Genomic DNA, 19,182 nt, shown 5'->3' on the forward strand with positions numbered 1-19,182 from the left:
GGATGATCATGCTGAAAGCCAGTAAAAAAAATAAGTACGCAAGCATACAGACAAACAATTTGTAAGATAAATCAAGCACATCCAGATATGAATGTTTAACCATCTATCCTATATCAAAGTTTGTTATTCAGAACACATTGAATGTTTTTATCGAATCTGTGATTAAATATCATATTTGCATGTAATTGTCTATATCCCCAAGGATTTTGAATGCATTAACTTAAAAAGGACAAGGTATATTTAAGCAGGACTTTTAAGTAGTTCGGAAGATGCCAGGACTTGCCTGTATTTTCTGCCATTAACTACTTAAAAGAACATTTGGTGATCATTAACTTCAAGATCTCATGACTTTAAATGAAATTAGAGTAATACTGCATGACCTTTATTTAATCATCTATAGAAACTGGTGTGACTTTAGCTTTGTATCTGTTTTGACATCCAACTGCAGATGGACAAACATTTAGTTACATGTTTCTTTGTGTATGTTTTATAATTGATAAAGTTCCAGAAAAGTACAGATTTTAAGATGATTCATTATTAATCACTTAAATAGCGCAGGTGCCAGATATAGTTTGATTTGCAACACTGAAAGTTTAAGAACTACCATAGTGTATCAAATTTATGGTTGAGAGAGTAGGGGTTGTTCTAGCTAGCTAGTAAATAAATGAAAAACGTATGGCGGAGAGAGAGGGATGTACCTGCAGAAAATAGATAACTGGCAACGCTGCCTGTTTGATCGGAAGTCAACTCTGGGAGGATTCCGGAGTTCAGCAGTGGCTCGTTAGATAAGATGGACAAACATCGTAGGTGTGGCCAGCAGAGCTAATCTCTGGAAAATCTTACTCGACACCTGGTTAAATTAAGTAACGTTACAATACTCAATCAATACTTGAAATAGATATCTTCAAAAGTCTCTGAAAGTATAACAAAATTTCTGAATGTTTTTAATCAATTAAAGGTGGCAATGATTATTGCAGAATGTGCATTTGTTGCATCAAATTTTTTTTATTGATTTTTAATCTGATTGAATAAAGCTGGGTAATGATTTTTGATACGCAATCTTTTGCACACGGGGCTTGGTAAAAACTGGAGCAGATCTGGCAATTTTATTTCTGGTGTCTTGACTATTTAGAGCAGTTACTTAGAGGACACTCATGTTTTTTTGATAAGAAGAATTGCAACAGGAAAATGATTGTTGGAGATAAGAACCCAAGGGACAGAACTAGTGTCAATTCTTATCATAATAATACCTCAATCCCGTGAAGTGATAGGCCTCAATGTCTGTAGGTGATAACACGGGACTTGGGGGATATTATCGGCTTCCTGGTTCAACCTGATCGATCAATACATCAATCACAGTTTGAAATATTTTGGAAGTGTTCCCTGTTCACAAAAAAATAGAATTTTCCTGCTGAAAAAGTTTTTATCGTTGGACGATTTAATCAAATTTAAAAAAAAAAAAGGTTTTTCCAGTAAATAGAACTCTGATATCCAGTAAAAAATGTTTTATTTTTTTAAGACGTTATCTTTCTCTACAATCAGTTTGGCTAATTAATTAAGGTATGAGTCATATGACCTCTTCATAAATAAGATTTTTCGGAGGTGTCTGTGTAAGTGCAGGAAATAAATGTAACTGTCAAGATGCATAAGGTGTAGCTGTAATGGACAAACATTTGCTTAATGAAATGCAGAGTAAATGAGTAAGGCTTGAACAATTCATAAAAAAAAAAAGCTGCAAACTTAGCAGGAAATTCTTGATAAACAAGTGTTGAAGTTTATTTGTGCATGAGATGGAGAATTTAGAAGACTATGACACCGTCCAGAATCTTGTACAATTTGTACTGTCCAGAATCTTGTACAGTTTGTACTGTCCAGAATCTTGTACAGTTTATATTGTCCAGAATCTTGTACAGTTTGTATTGTCCAGAATCTTGTACAGTTTGTACTGTCCAGAATCTTGTACAGTTTGTACTGTCCAGAATCTTGTACAGTTTGTTTTGTCCAGAATCTTGTTCAGTTTGTTTTGTCCAGAATCTTGTACAGTTTGTACTGTCCAGAATCTTGTACAGTTTGTTTTGTCCAGAATCTTGTACAGTTTGTACTGTCCAGAATCTTGTACAGTTTGTACTGTCCAGAATCTTGTACAGTTTGTACTGTCCAGAATCTTGTACAACTTGTATCATTGCTATCACTCCTCCACACCCCTTTCTCCATCAGCCCTAATTATTCAAGGCCTTGTTAGATCTACGTCAAAGATTCCCCTCTTACCTAGTGAGTCCACTATGATGAGGAAAAATCCAAGACTCCCGCACAAACATGGTCATTGTCATGTTTACCATAGAAAGTGAAAATAGCCAGCGTTATCTCAGCTGATGGATAACAGATTAGCAGTAGGCAGGTAAACCAAGATCCTGGCATCCATTTCTGGTCCTCTGCCTGTCTCGCGGTCGCCAGTGGTGTCATTAATCACTTATAGGGGAGACCCCACCCTTTTTCTCTAAACTTGGAATTTGGCTGGCTGACCAGGCGGGATATGGTTAGATTGGGTGTGCGAGGGAGAGCCAATACAGACATGTTTGCCACAGGGAGCAGTAGTTTTGACCCTGAGAATTTTGGGATGTCCCAGCAAGCTTCGGAACTCAGCATTGCCCACTGGGTTAAGGTTGGTAACTTGGTAATCCTATGTAATTTTCCCCACGATTTTAGGCTTAAAAATTAAATCTGCGCTTAATTCATGTAAAGTATGATAAATAAAGACAGCCACGCAAATTCTCTGGATTTGGACTCTGGAGATTTGAATCAAGAATGCCCAATATGATGTGATCATTTGATTGTTCTATATTCCTATAAAAGGAATAAAAGAGAAGTTAATAAGCTGTTTCTCCGCGTGGAAGATACATTACTTTGTAGTCACCTGTACGTGTTTTCTTACTGTGAGATGTGGTGAAGGATGCGATAATTTGATTTCCTTCGGTGATTGACAGGGCCTGCTTTAGGTTTAATGACTGTACATGTCGGTTCTGTACCAGATCTGCATACTCAAGTCACTAAACATGGAGGTGGTGTTTTCTCTGACTAGCTTCATGCCTTGTTTTTCCGAGGGTAAGTTCTCAGCAGATAGTTTGTCATGTCACTTACGCAGGACCTTTGATTTAAACTGGACTTTTACCTGTTTTTGATGAACACCATTGTTCTGCACTTGAACTTGTTTATTTGTGTTCATAATTCACTTGTTATTGATACAAGACAGTTGTTTTATTAGGACTTGGAAATTCCAAATTTACTCCTGAAGTGGGTGTAAACAGATTTCATGGCTTAAATTAGATTCATTTGGTGAACATTGTTCATCTTTTCTTTTGTTCCTCAAAAGATAATTAACATGATGTGCAAGTTTTTCTACATTTTCTACAAAATAAAGCTGTCCTAATTATATGTAAATTGCTGATGAACTTTGGACACCATTTTAGATAGATAAAACCATAAATCTCAGTTCTTACATCCATTAGTATAGATATGTAATAATTATCTCCATTAGACTGACACCAAAATTTGCTGGCATACCTGCAGCTATAAATTAAATGTAATAAGATTTGAATAAACACTTTAGTATTTTGGTGAGGGTTGGACAACAGACATCATTTTTTGGTCCTGTCAATGACGGGGAAATTTATGTCTCTCCTACACAAAATTTCGATTTCCTTCAGTGCTTCCAGACATTATAGCCAAGGATCTTTACACTGATGAAATTGTTTAATAATTATAAGAGGAGAGAGAGAGAAAATATATGCCAGGTTGCCACAAATGGCCAAGACAAGGGTTTAAATGATCAGTTCCGTGAAATGTGTGGTATTTTTGCTTGCATATTGATTTTCATCGTTTTCTTATTTGATGATTACAGTAGGCACGGCTATAGACAATTAATTTATATAGTCACTGTGTAAGTGGTTGCAACGTGTTTAATTTTTGAACGAGTCAGACTTCTGTACTAGACACTGCATTATACATACAAGCAAACACAGCAACCACTTGAGATGTTTATACCACAGAGCTGCAAAGCAGGAAATAGTATGTAAGGTCACAAAGTCAGCCAGCCAAAGGGTGTAGCATGGGAGTGGCTGGTGGGAGGTGCTTCCAACAGCTGTAATGCATATGCAGAGGGAGGAAGATTAATTCTCACAACGGCTGGTGCTGATGCAGTCAGGTTCCTTGTTGTATGTTGAGCTCGCCCCAGTACTTGGATGGTGTGGCCCCAAGTGAAGGTATTTATGAGAATTAGGAGAGAGGAGTGTGTCACTTGTGTGTGTATTACGACTATATCTGTAGGGTAAATAGACATGTTAGTATGTCAGCTGGTGGCTTGTTCATAGATAATATGACTAGGGGTCATAAGTTGACCCAGCCGAGACACACCTACCGTTAGGTCTCTCCTCTAGTTCTGTGTTTTATCTCTGTGACTTCGAATGAGTTTCTCGGAGGATTAGCAGGCCTTCCCGTGGGATTGTTGTCGGTATGTTTTTAGTCCGCAAAGCAGATTAAAGAGGGAGTTTTTTGTTTACAGCTTTCTGTGACTCCTGGGAAGAGAAGACCTACACACTGTAGGCCGACTTGAGGAAGGATATGTGTGAGAGAGAGAGAGATTGAGGCACAGCCTAACTATAATGTAGGTTATGAGGATAAATTATGCAGCTAGATATCTTCTGTGAGCTCAACTGTAAAGATGTTGGCAGTTTTCCTTTTTGTGGGAGCTCGCTCAGCTGTACTATCCGCGTTTTTCAAATGAATTTTTTTGATTAATTATTTATGATATTTGGCTTATTTGGTTGTATTGACAGAGGGCACTTGCTCACACAATAGAGAGGGGACTGTGATTCACACAGTACTTGGCTCGGTACCTCTCGGGGATGACTTTCTAAGTGTGCTTATTACGCCACATACTTACAGCTCCATTGAACTGTTGACAAGTACTTGTAGAAGTAAAGATATGTATACATTACCTATGACCTTCTATGACCCATTCGTTCTGTTAGATGGACATATTTCAGGAATGGGTCATGAAAGTTGATTTTCAAGTTATTGAAAATCTTCAATGTGAACTGATTTCTTAAAAGAGTGAGTGAAAAATAATGATTGATAGGATTTCTTTGTGGCAGATATTTCTTTTCCTATGGCAATATGTATAACTTACTAATTGTTTTTTAAAGAGGTGTCATTAATTGGATCTTGTGTTTAAGAGTACAAGCATCATTTAGATGGTGATTTGATGAACTGGGTTACTCGGATAGAAAGCGATCATTTTACCATTCATTATTTTGATTATCTTGATCTAAAGGTAGAGGGAAATTAATTTAGAAGCTGGTATTTAATGTTTTTCATGTTTCATCAAATTATGGCAAATTTTGCTTAGAGGTAGAGCATGTAACCTTGAATTTGTCACTTTTATAGAAAATATTGGCCTTTAATTTCATCATTTTTTGAATATCCAATGTTAGATGGATGATAAAGTACACTTTATTTTGCTGATTGTATATCGTTTATGTCGCCTCCTGGGCTGTCAAGACGATGAATAATGTCACACTTTGTACAGGGTGTGTAAGCTCCCTCCACCTTAAGGATATTCATCTCTCGTAATCAATTAACGCATAGTGACGTCAACGGAAACTTAGTCTTAGTGGAATTATAAACTTTCTCCCATTGGTTTTTTGGTTTTGTTTTTGTTTAGATGAATAGATCCAGCCCTGTGATAACAATTAGAATTGTGGTAGAGTCTCTTTCCTTTCTGAACAGGAAGATTATTTGGGGTTCCTTGTCGAGAAATTTGAAAGGTGAAACGTTTTTGACACCAAATCCTATTAGGTGTAAAAAAAAATAAAAGATAGTTCTTTGTCATCCTTTAAATTTTGACAAGATTATATGTTAAGTGAATTAGCATGTAATTAGCATATAGTGTGTTTTTTGTCATTTCCTATTATTTTCATGGTGGCAGAGCCTACAACCAAATAGGAAACATTAAAATGTAAGTCAATCAGGTCATTTCTTCAACTACAGAAAAGGGGTCAGATCAAGGTGTGTGTTTATGTATTGGTATGGTGAATTTTGATGAATTGAGCTGTCAAACATTCATAACATCTTAATCCCTCACCAACATTATCAGTAGTTTGATTTTATGTGATAGAGTACCTCTATGTCGTAATAAAAGTATAAACTGTATGATTTTTTGTCAATAGAAATTGAATATACCAGTATAAACCAACAGCTATAGTGCCCATATCTATCACTGAATATTTAGCGATAGAACCATCTGCATACAAACTTGGAGTGCTGTTGAGTCAATTTACCTAGATATGATGTTGGTGGCACTCTGGTCTTGTCCTTTTGGTGGAATGTGGTACCTGTGAATTACCATATGCTAATGGGAAAGACACACACACAGAAAATTCATCCATGATGCCTGTGATAAGTTAATTAATGAAATGTCAATGATTAGTTGAGGTTCGTTGACAGTTATAGTGTACAAGTTACAGTCTTACATATAGTAAAGTTAAGAACAAGGCGCCAACTTTTAATGCTCAGCCATGAGATATCAGAATGTTCCCTTGTCCCTCTGCCACATTTATACGGTAATATAACAGTGAATGATTTTTTCCTGGACGGTAGATATGTAATGGTTTTGGTGATAACTGTTTCAGATTTCATTAACATCATGTATGCAGTGCTCAATTATCATGGAGTGAGTGGTATTTAGATGGAGACATCTTTCTCTAAAAAAAGAAAAAGAATGATTTCATCAGCTTTCCAACAGCGGCAACAAATCCTTATTGTTGTTTTTATTTTGCAGATGTCGGCCATGACAGATGACAGTGCTCCAATGGTACAGCGTATCAAACACACTGAAGACTCGGATGTTAGTTCCTCGAAATCTTTATATGGTTCGTCAGATGGTTCCCCTCCGCGATTAGATGACGACGACTCTAGTGATGAACCGCCATTTAAATGTGTCAAATCTGAACCAGGCCATGTTCTCTACCAAGACTCGCCTATGCCAATAAGCACTCATATACCCTGTGGTTTTCAAATCAAACTCGAGAATCCTAGTCCAGAGAGACAGTCCCTATCTGACTTGAGCCCGAACTCGTTGGACTCCTCAGTCTCGTCCAATGGGAGCCTAATACCACAGATCCCCTCACCGCTCAATTCCCCAATCATTGGAGAAGAGGGCATCAGTGCATTCACAAAAACTGTCCCCAAAACTTCGGAACAGAAACTGGCGTTAATAAAACTAAGTCAAATCAAGAGTGCGTTCAATTACAGATCTCCAAATAAACCCACATCTATTGGACAAATGTTTGCTCTGAAAAAACGAATAAAACAGGCGCAGCTGAATGGGGATGCAAATTTGACTGCGAACTCCCCCTCTCCCCTAACGGAAGGGGAGGTGGTCAACAGATTGTTATCTAAAGACGCAGCCAAAAATGGAGGCAAGGTTGGTAGAACAGATTGTTAGCATATTAATTAATTATATATTGTTGGTTATAAATTTTTTATATGTAAGAATCATTATACATGATGAATATCTTGAAAAGGACAATGCTGAATAAACAAGTCAGTTAATATTGGGTCCCTTAGTTAATGTTTATTGTTTAAAGTGACTTGGCATTCCTTCTAGATTTGCTAGTGTGGTTAACCTTTCAGGAGAACACTGGACTCTCGTGTCAAAGGTCCCAAGTTCAAATCATAAGCAGAGGCTTATAATTAATTTCTGCCACGTATATTGTACGTGTACAACAAATTTTGATAAGGGCTCTGTCAGCTGTATGTTTTATTTTACATTGAAATATGAACTTTACTTTATTCTGCTTTGTACAATTTTATAACTAATTCAGTTTGATCATATCAACATAATATGAACAATATGTTGGCTGTAAAATGTAGTTTTCAATAAAAGAGAAAATTGGGTTCACTAAAGAGTTTTGGGAAGTGTAACATTTCTTGCAAGTCTTGCTAGTTGTGGGGTTTTTTTTGTATTATGTATTAGCGTTAGATTCTGTGAGATAAGGTAGGCCTCCACTGGTTTGGCAGAGGTGAAACAGAATACAGTTTCCACTGTGTAACCTTCTGGTATAAAGGCTCTCTAAATTCCAGCATTGATAACTCTTGGTTTGTTTGGCTTTGAACAAATGGTTGCTTAATTTTGCTGTCTCTAAACAGTTCTATTTGTAGCCCAAGTCTCATTCTCTCCCTCAGAATTAACTTAAAGAAATGCTATCTATGATAAAGGTGTCTGGTTTAATTGTCAGTTTATTAGACATTATTGGATAGACAAGACTTAGGAGATTGTGTAAAACCCACAGCGGTATTCTACGATTGTGGCGTTATTCTATGATTGTGGTCTACCTGCACTGAGAGAGGTGGGCGAGCGGTAGGATTTCTGTAGAGTTCTGCAATTGTCATTGATCGTTGGTGTTTCTGGCACTCGAGTGTCCATCTCTGACAGGGTTCTTCCTCCAGGCTGCGTGTATCTTGTCACAGGCACTTAACTTCCACACCTACAGATCCCACAGGGCGCTGCTGGGAACCAGAAAATGCCAGTATTTTAGGAAACAATTAAGAATTGATTTGGGGCAATTCTGATGAATTCAGTTGTTTCAAAAAGACAAAAAAAGATTGATTTTATTCCCACAGATTTCACTAGGGACCAGGTGTGGTTGCCCTGTGTTGTAAGGAGCTTGCGGACTATGAACAGCTGCAGCCCATGGTTGGGATGCATATTTTATAATTTTACACTTTGTAATGGGTCCCTCTTAGACATCTTCCTGGTTAAAATGTGGGTTTCCTGTGCATCAAGTTCCTGTGAGCAATTTCTGACCTCACTGACTGGGCGTGTTCCTCTCTGTTTGGTGAAGAAAAGGGATCATCGTGGTATTTTATATTAAAACATTTTCCTCTATTTATGCAATGCTGATAAGTAGTTTTTGTTTTCACATGTAATGAAGTGGAAACAGACACCCTTTAAATTGACATTTAATGCAAAGTTAAGTATCAATTACATCAATTTCTATGTATTATTAAAACAACAACATTTTATAGTTTTGTAAAACTGTAGCATGAATGAATCTGGAAACCCAAGTTTCTAATATTTTGCTTTAATTTGTTACTTGTTCCCCTTATATAAGCACCATATAAAACTTGGCAAAACTATATTACAAGAATCAGGGGTTTCGGGTATGGATGTACTTGTAACCAGGTTACAGATTTCATAAAACTGTCGAGAGAATATAGACTGAGGGCTAGCTGTTTCCAGTAGTTAAGTGGATCATTACCGAGACAATTGACCCTTAATCTGTACCTACACCACATTTCGCCTCGTTTGAGGTAGCACTGGATGTGATTACCGCCAAAAAATACCTGTGAGAGATTCGTTACTTGTCAAATTATACGAAAATTATCAGACTGCAAATGTCGCCCCTAAGCATTTGGTTGTGGAGTTATTATGCAAAAGAGAGAGGACTTGTAGAGTGATAATTGGCTTAGATATAACTCAATGACCAAATTAATGCTAATGTTGTAACCATATCTTTCCTGTGTAAGTTTACTGCTCTGGTAGTTTCCTTTTTCCTGGAAACTTTACTGTGGAAAAATGCGTGGGGGAGTGGTAGGAAATGGAGAGATTTCAGGTAGAATGTAAATAAACAACCCCGGCTCAGCGGTGTTTATTGTCAATAGAATGGTAGTAATTTAGTTTGTGTGTACATTGATGGCAGAACTGGTTTTAAACTGAAAATTGAACAAGTTCTCCCAGATTGTTATAATAAGGAGCCAGTGACAGAGATTATGGGGAGCCGCTGAAATCTGATACTAGCATAAGTAGTCATATTTACAATGGGAAACTTTCAAAATTTTATTGAAAAAATTATCCATTGAAGCTACTTCGAAAAAAGGTATACTGTACTAATGGGATATCAGAGAGACTGCAGCTGCATAGCTATTATATTGGCCAATAAAAAGAGTGATTTACTGAACGAAGAGGGTGTTTGAAAATGAATAAGAGATTTCTGATTTTGAATGAAGTGCTGAAGTTACACTTGTCTGAGCATTTTATCAAAAAATATACAAGATGTCTGACATACATGAACCCTGAAGCAATGATGTAATTCTGTTGCCATGGGTGATGTTGGGAAGGTGTGGCGGGCCATGTACATTTAGATACCATGCAAGAGATTACTCCTGTTGGAGTTTCACCATAGTCTGTTTGAGAGGCCAATGAAATATTCCCATGGAAGCTGTGTTTTTTTGTTTTCATTATTGATATGAATTCTTGTTCTAAAGTATTCGTTAAGGAAATTCAGATGAAGAGAGTTTGCAAACTTTGTCATGTTTGTTCAAGACAAATATACGTGGGTGCAGAATCATGTGTTGTAACTCCTGAACACTCTGCATCATAACGATGTTGTGGTATGTTTAGTATTCAAGTGCAAAACAACAACTGGTGCTTTGACTGGTTCCCCACTTGCGGTGGGTCGCCATGAGAACCCCCTGCTGAGCTACGCATTGTCTCGTTCAAAGTTCTCAGCTGATTGGTCTGCATTTAATATCAGTCATATGCTTCAATGAATACTAATAATTCGTTCTCCCATAGAGTTCTTTTTCACTCTTCTATTTTCATTTTTTAAAAAGATGCCTAATTGCTTGATTTTCAAAGATACATTAGTACGAAGAAAAAATGAAGTAGGCTGACACAGTAATCTACCTTAGAAAAAAAGTGCATTACGAAGGTGAAAAGAAATATTTTTTTTTTATTGCTGTCTGAAAATAAAATTGTGACCCCCAAGTGACAACATGCAATTCCTGTGGTAGCAGTGGCGATGAGATGATAAGTATTTGTGTCGCGATGTGAAGACTACCGAGCCACTATTGGTTATGTTTGGGCTCAGGGGGTGACATGGAGAACATAATTGGCAACAAGTCAGAGAAAAAGTCTCAGGGGGGCCTGACCTTAATAAACTTTTAAAGGACTTAAATATTATGTTCAAACTATGTCTGTCTCTAATACACACCAGGGGATTTCCCATAGTTTTCTTTAAGGATCCAAGAAAATCTTAATCCATCAAACAGCAGTAAACCTGCCAATTCTCGAGGTGTCGAATAAATAACCGTAAACATAAATTTGACGGAAATCCTGTCAACTAATTTGTGTAATCATATTACATGTCATAATTGTGTCTCAGGTGTGGGGTTACACTTAAACTTGTAAGTGAATCAATTCCTCCTTTCAATCAATCCCTGACTCTCTATGGCCACACCAGTGTATAGAATAATGGGACGGAATATAAATAAATATTTTTATATCAGCGTTGATAACACTTCCTTGACCTCAATTGAAGTTTCTTCACTGGATTACTTTAAAATCAATAAAATAATATTCACAAGCATTGGGGCTTATATCCATGTCTTTTTTGCCTTCCTTACTTTCCGTTTTCTCTGGTAGTTGGGATTTTATGGGACAGGCATTGGAGAGAGACCAGAGGATCCATGATTTGTGGCTATTGTGTTCATAATGACATAATGGAGGACCATCAACGGGACAAATTTCATCACTGGAACTTTAGTGATTGAATTTATGACCATTTTCTCTAATGGTCCACATTTACATGCATACTATTATGCTGATGTACATAGGATCTTTGTGGTCAACAAACTCGTGTCGAGTGACATATATGACATCCACTCGAGAATACGTAACCCAATCGGCATAAGCCGTTTTCATTTTCAATACCCATACACTAAGACATCATTTCATACCTGACAAAGGCCTCGTTAGTAGGGACTAAGGTGGGGGACCATTAAATGTCTGAGAACTAAATAGTTGATCATTTTCATCTGTGGGTTTGTCATTGATCATTTAAATGTATTCTTAAAGAGATGCAAAGTCTATAGAACGGTGAACTAAACGCCATGAGTTTGCAAATTTTTTTTTCTCTCCGTGGGCCTGATCTACCGATAAGTCTATTACCCACATCCATTGTGCGGATATTACGGTCGTATTTACATGGAATCTCCTAGTTTCTACAATAAAGGCGTACGGCCCTGCCTCTTACACACCCACCTCCATTTTATCTAATCAAAGGTAACAGAAGCCGTCACAACTCAATGGCCATCAATCCATAATATTTTTCAGCCTTCACGCCTTCTCTATGCCTCACCTGTGGAGCATTTAAAATATCATATTTAAAAGGCATTTCACTACGTCGGCGGATTGTATATCAATGCATTGTTGGAATCAGAAAATCAATCGTAGAACCAGGGGGTCTGTTCCCTATTGAAATCGGTGCAGTTTAAATGTTCCACTCGCCCCCTGGAGAGACTGGGTGAGGTAACATTGAATTTTGATCAGTTGACGCTCGTCGTTTTATTTTGGAGTACCTAGTGGCACTGTCAACATCATACTCCCTGAACATATCGTACTGCGGGGACACTTTATTTTAGTTGCGTTATTAACTGACCACATCTAGCTGACCATCCACATTGATTTTTTTTTTTTGGTAAAATTTTGATCGTGATACTGAGAGATAAAGGAACTCAGTGTTGATATTGGATTTGAGAGTGATCTTTTGACAGCTCCTCTTTGTGTTAACAGTATCAAATCAGTGGCATTTAAATTCTACTGGACACTGACAATTTGTTTTTAAGAGACTTCTAACATCAACAGAGTGTTGGATTTGTGTGAGGATTCATCCAATCACAGATACCAGATCAGGAGTTGGGCATCTCGAGGGCATTGTCATAGCCCAATTTATCTTCTGGAAAAAAGCTATAAATAGAAACAAAGAAACTGCTAGGATTCTAAAAAAAGATTTTGGATATAGATATTGCCATATAAAGTGGTACCGCTCTGAGACAGTATTACAGTAACTTTTGTGAAGATGCATCTAACATACTGCGAGGATTTCCATCCTTTCCCAGAGTTCCCTGTCTATGGGATACCCCCTTGTCTGGGCTGCAGCCAGTCTTACCTCTTTCCCTGGGTATGTATGCTCTCTGGAAGTTCATTCAACTCTCTTATCGGTAGGCAGATTCTTATGGTCATCAATAAATTAAATTACCTTTTTTTTTGCAGAATACATTATGTATTTTCTAAGTATATTTTTCTTAAAAAGGACATTAGTATGGGTATTCTGTGCTGGGACTTTTTTGTCTATTTTGTAAACCTCAGTAATGAACACCCCCTATACATCTTGGTATATTGTGTGTGGAACCTGAATTTGATGTTCAGTAGACTTTTGAACCTGATTTCAAACATTAAAGATTGAACTTGGATGAACAAGTTAGCTGGAACGAAAACAGTTCTTGGTCCCAGACCGGTCCTATCTTGTGGTCCAACCCCATTCTGATCAGCTGTCTTAACCTGTCCCATTACACTCAGTGTTGCCATTTGTTGAACCTGGTTGTAATTATGTAACAAGCAATGCACACTACGAGAGTTTGTTGTAAGCTGCCCTTGTACATTGCTGACTCACTCTGTGGTATTGGGAGAAGTTAAAGTTTAATTATTTTCATTGCATGTATTCCAACATGCAAATGGCAAAGAAAAGAGGATTCCTGTTGTAATGTAATGGCGATGCCATGTCACAAATAACCATTAACCCCTGTAATTGATGTCGGGCCTTTTGCTGTATTTCTTTATCCTTGCATGCCCCTGTATTTATATGCACCAAGAGCTCCAATTATATTGATCTGTCCCCTGTTTTGTCTTGGGTCCTTAATTATTCATCCTGCATATGTCTTTCAATACAAAGTCTTGATCTGCATTAGCAGTTGCAAACCCTAAAGACGACTTACTCAATATCTCTAGCAATATTGTCTCCCCTCTTTAAGATGATGTATCACCATTGTGTCTATACATCATGGAATTGTGTCAAATATTGTGCCAATTTCTCCATGTGTGCGGTCGGCTGGGCGTGACCCCATGGCTAGAGGAAGAAATCGTGCAGCCGTATTATTCAGTGATCACTAGGGGTGTGGCTCGGAACAGACAGGTGTACTTTAGAATTATTATTATAATAATTCACCTACTTAAATTAGCGGGGGAACCACACCTTGCCTTTGTGGTAATGTTGTCTATGCTTGTGTGAAGAAAGATTGATAAAGCTCTCAATAATATTGACTAATAGAAATCTGACTATGTAATTTCTGTGTCATTTCAGCCGGTGCAGACCGAGCCTGTGGATTTGTCAGTGAACAAGAAGTCCCCTGATCACCCGGGCAGCCACCCCATGGACCTAGGCTGTGTCAAGAAAGGTACTACAAAGACTTTGTGTAAAACATGGTGGGGTGGGGTGGGGCAGGGCGGGGTTAGGGAGGGGCACTACGGACAAAATTAGTTTTCAGAAAGATATTGCCTGCTATTCATTAAAGGGAAATAAGTGCAAATAATCAAAATCTGGTAGCATAAGAGGAAATTGAATAAAATATACCAGGTAATGAAATTAAGTGTTTTAAGGAAGATTAGAGCACCTCTTTTGAATTGAAATGAACAGACTTGGTTTAGGGGAAAATTGTGTCTAAAAAAAACGATAAGGTTCAAACTTGTATATTCTTCTGTTAATGAAGTTAAACAGCCTATTTCCATAATGAGTAGAACAAAAGACAGTAGGAAATGCTTAGCGGAGTTCAATAGCAGCTATCAGGCTCCCTCAATGCCACTGGGATAGGGATCTCGACATTTTTTAAACCAGCCATTATGTTAAGCGGATGTAGATTCCCATTGATGTAGTGAATCTGAACTAATGGTATTGACGCTGTTGGATGTAGAAATCCATTGAAAATGTATAATCAGAGGCTGTAGTAGGGAAGGGCTTACTCGTGACGGACGTATTACATTCTTTTTTCATAAACATCTGTATGCTAATAATAAAATACTATCGTGAAAATTGCTCAAGTGCTCTGTCTAAAAGATAACGGATCTCCTCTTGAAAAGATATGTCTGTGAGAAAGATTGAAGGGGTTAGAAATTAGCCCTCTTACCAGCGTATGTAATGTTCTGTGTAAATGAGCCATACCGAGATTTCAATTTCCCTCATGTCTGATTGGTTTATCTAGATGTACATTTTTTCCCTCAACATTTGCCAGATGTAATTCCATGATTGAGGGAGTTGATATTCTCTTTGTTCAAACTCCATGTTTTTGGGTGTTAAACTTTTATCATGACTTGTTTCCTTGGATGTTGATTGGGGGCCTGTCAGTTTATTGTACAAGAAATTATTTTTAAATTCACCAATCAGTATAAATTAATAGTTTCCAAAGATTGAAACCCTTATAGATAAGAAAGGGTGAACTTAGAATAAATATTCACATCTAGTACCTGAAACTATTTCTCACTCTATATTCATGATGCAATTTTACCCTTCATGAATACATAATAATGTTTTTCTGCTGAATCACTTCCATTTTTGACTTGGATCGCAAAATCATTATGTATCGGATTGTAAGAGACGCCTGGATTAGGTCACTTAACAAAAAAACTATCCGATCTAATCCGTCTTACGGCTTGATCTAGATGACCCCAGTAAAGTACTTCTGAGGCCACAAAAAATTTGCACTTTTTGTTGACTTCCAAACCTGATAGTAGTCTTTAAACTTCTGTGTTTGTTTGTGTTCAGTGAGCTGATGTTATCTATTGTAAACCTCACACAATACAACCACTGTAAACACTAACAAAAAAACATGTGGAAAAGTTCACCCAGGTCTAGTGATGTTAGTTGAGCTACCCTTCACTCGGTAGAAAAAGACCGTCACAGTTTTTAACAGTTGTATTACGTCACCTTGTTTACCGTATTAGCTGGCTAAATCCTACTTATATGTTGAAATTTATTAAAAGTTTAGATAGTGCTGACCCCAATCTTGTGATTAGTAGATTTAAACCTTGATTGGTTACTGAAGGTAGAGGCCCGGGCCATAGATTTGCCTCATAATTCATAAAACTAAACAATTATTTAAAGCAGTTTGACAAGTCAACAATAAAATAGAATGCTTTCAGTGAATTTTATTATCTTCCTTTTTGAGAATCAATTCTTTTTTCAAACCATGTAACTGAATACTAGCTACTTCTTCTGACAAGTAGAGTAAGGAAATAATAACTTGTATCAGAGAGTGATGTCAACATAAACAAAGCGGCGACAGGACACAATTACTATCGTGTGTGCCAGTGGAGATCATACATCAGTAGACCTCACCAGAGATTTGTACATATATGTTTCCTTTTGAACTTTTCAGAGGACGACGTCATGATGCCAGGGGAGACGGTAAAGATCGGCTCAGCGGCTCTGTTGTCACTGCAGCGCATCAAGGAGGCATCAGAGTGAGTGTTTTATGGTGACATCATACAAAAAATCCCACTAAATTCTTACACTGCAAGACAAGCTATGAATGAGTACCATATTTGGCAAATATGGCTTAAACAAAGGGCATATTTTCAGCTGTCATAGTGACATGTATGGAATTTGGTAGTGAAATATGAGATATAAAGTTTAATAAAAGTAAAATAGCTTTGTGGTGAAGTATGAATTAAAAATTTATATGGCATTAAAAGCATTTTAATGGCATGAGTAATAACGACAGGTCCTGTATTTTGTTTTCAGTAAGTTTAAAATGATGGGCTCCCCCAGCTCCCCTAGACCGGACAGTCAACCATTTCAAATGGCAGCAGCTTGTGATGCTTTCATAGACCGAGAAAAGAAAAGGCGGGTCCACAGGTGTGACTTCGAAGGCTGCAATAAAGTCTACACAAAGAGTTCGCACCTGAAAGCCCACCGACGGACACACACAGGTACACATACCTCAAACACCGCTACAGAGGCTACTTTATTCTTCTGCATAAACATTCAAACATTCAAACTTCTGTATCCTAAAATTATCAATTTCGTCACTAGGGGAGAAGCCGTATGTATGTACATGGGAAGGCTGCACCTGGCGGTTTGCGAGATCAGATGAGCTGACCCGCCACTTCCGTAAACACACTGGTGACAAACCGTTCAAATGTAACGTTTGTGAGAGAGCTTTCTCCAGATCCGATCACCTGTCATTGCACATGAAGAGACACTGATTTGTCGGGGTAAATATTTCATCAACATTTTAAAAAGATTTATAGATAACCACTATACTGGTATTACGGGGTTATAACTGAAAATGCATTAATATTTTTATAACTAAACAGAATCTTATATTTCTTTTACAGGTTTGAATGAGCTAACATGATTTCTGAATGTAGAGGTCACCAAAGCCCAGTTTTGAATTATGATGGACCAATGAAATGCCATCTTTTCAGTTACTGCTGATTGCCTTCCTGTTGGTGATTAGTTGCCATGGCAATGGTTCCTACTATCTAGGTTCTTGTTACCTAGGATACACTGTGCAGCAATAAACTGTCATTGCATTGTCACAAAAACTAAACACACTTTACTTGGTGCAAATTTGCTGATATCTGTAGAAAATGTTAGCCATGTACAAAGAATGGACGCCAACGCAATACAGGGTACACAGAATGCGCGACATGCGCTCTGACCACCGTGAACTTTAACCTCAGCAGCAAGGCCTTGTTAGAGAACTTGACCACCAGGTCGCTGTGTTTTACAGACAGACTTGGCTTTGGCATGAACACCTCTGCTGGCAAGAGGTGGAGCATGAAGTATACTAGTAAACTAAATGTATAACATGTACTTCAGCTGTAGATTTTATTGTAATGAAATGTTTTTTATCAATAGAATGAATTTTATGTCACATAGAAGCAGCTTTTTATAAGAGGTATTGTGATAAAACTGCACTGCAGTAGTGTGTTACTGAGAATCATAGATTGCGAAGAGAAGAAAAATGTCTGCTGATACCCCTATCAGCAATGCCTGTAGATACCGGTTAACTGGTCCTATTCTTTTCAGATGTCATTTCAATGAAGTGTTTGCTTGGCTGTTGAATGAATTGTTTTAATCTTTTTCCTGTCAAAAGAGTAAGCATTATCAAAAGTCAATAAGATTGGAAGACTGTTGAACATGGAAACCTGTTTTTTCCTGGCTCAAGTAAAGCAATAACTTCTCTTGTCAATTTTGATGTCATTTGTTGTGGAATCCAGAGACAATGCAACAGCACAACACTCAAGCAATAATAGATGTTTATTTGTTTTTGTTTTTATAGTTTTGACTTAAAAAATTCTGTGAGAAAGCTGAAGTATGTTGTATGAATACATAGTACTGCTGATATAATATTTACATTTGTTACTTTTCTTTTCTCCTAAGTAGAAAAGGTGATTTAGTAGTTTTTCTCTCAAAGCAATAAAATTTTGTTACATTGTTGCCAAATATGTATGTTTTTGCTTTGTTATGAGAATCTGCTGACACAAATAGTATTTTTAATTTTTTCCTCGGATGATGACGGTGCTAAATAGACCCTGGTGTTATAGGCACTTAGAAAATCAAAGTTCTATTTAACAGAACTACTCCATCGACCATTGTAATTTCAATAAATCAATTTTGTGACTTGACAACAATTCACATTTATTATTGATATTGATGTAATAGTAATCTGAGGGTGTGACAGAGTCAGGCTTCGAATCAGATTCTGTATTCAATTAATGTCGGGGAGAGTATCATACCACCCACGCTATTTGTTTTGTTCTTGTCAGATTTTAAAATACATCTGAATTTAAATCAAATCTGTTGACCCCATATCAGTTCTGCATGTGTACAGAAATTTCAGGGCTACAATTTATTACCTGATATAGGGGATATTTATTCTCTCCATTTTTTTGGAAATAGATATTTATAATTATTTTTGATATGAAATGAAAGTGTGAAATTTTTAATACAAGTTACTAAAATTATGTGGTTTTAAAGTTTTCACTCTAAGCAACGGATGAGCTGGGACCAATAGAACAACTTCCTGGATGAATTTTACAACCGAAAGGGTCATGTGTTCAAACATTGAGAGAGATTGCTATATATTTTTCATCCCCTCATTTACTACATGTATATTTCATCAGCTTCAATGTTGTAAATATATGTACCCCTTGTTGTAAATTTGTCAAAATCTATAAACTTATTGCAGTTGTAAGTTAATTTATTAAAATGTGATAAACTTGATTTTCTTGTCGGGTTTTCTTTTATTACCACACTCTTTGGAAAAAAAAAAACCTGGTAAAGA

General features: G+C 37.1%; 1 protein-coding gene across 1 annotated transcript; it reads left to right on the top strand.

The window, feature by feature from the left end:
- The first annotated feature begins 2,513 nt into the window (after positions 1-2,513).
- Positions 2,514-19,121, top strand: LOC128192679 (Krueppel-like factor 8). Its single transcript, XM_052865558.1, has 7 exons — positions 2,514-2,662; positions 6,836-7,480; positions 14,199-14,292; positions 16,267-16,351; positions 16,632-16,819; positions 16,923-17,104; positions 17,228-19,121. Exons 1-6 carry the CDS (start codon positions 2,534-2,536, stop codon positions 17,093-17,095), a joined length of 1,314 nt encoding a protein of 437 aa, XP_052721518.1. The 5' UTR covers positions 2,514-2,533; the 3' UTR covers positions 17,096-17,104; positions 17,228-19,121.
- The last annotated feature ends 61 nt before the right edge of the window (positions 19,122-19,182 follow it).

Source organism: Crassostrea angulata, chromosome 7, assembly GCF_025612915.1.
Source record: "Crassostrea angulata isolate pt1a10 chromosome 7, ASM2561291v2, whole genome shotgun sequence".
Classification (NCBI taxonomy): Eukaryota; Metazoa; Mollusca; class Bivalvia; order Ostreida; family Ostreidae; genus Magallana; species Magallana angulata.

Coding starts and splice junctions, on each gene's coding strand:
- LOC128192679 (XM_052865558.1), top strand. CDS start 2,534: ATGGTTAGATTGGGTGTGCGAGGGAGAGCCAATACAGACATGTTTGCC. Junction 2,663..6,835: donor GCATTGCCCACTGGGTTAAG/GTTGGTAACTTG, acceptor TTTATTTTGCAG/ATGTCGGCCATGACAGATGA. Junction 14,293..16,266: donor CCTAGGCTGTGTCAAGAAAG/GTACTACAAAGA, acceptor TGAACTTTTCAG/AGGACGACGTCATGATGCCA.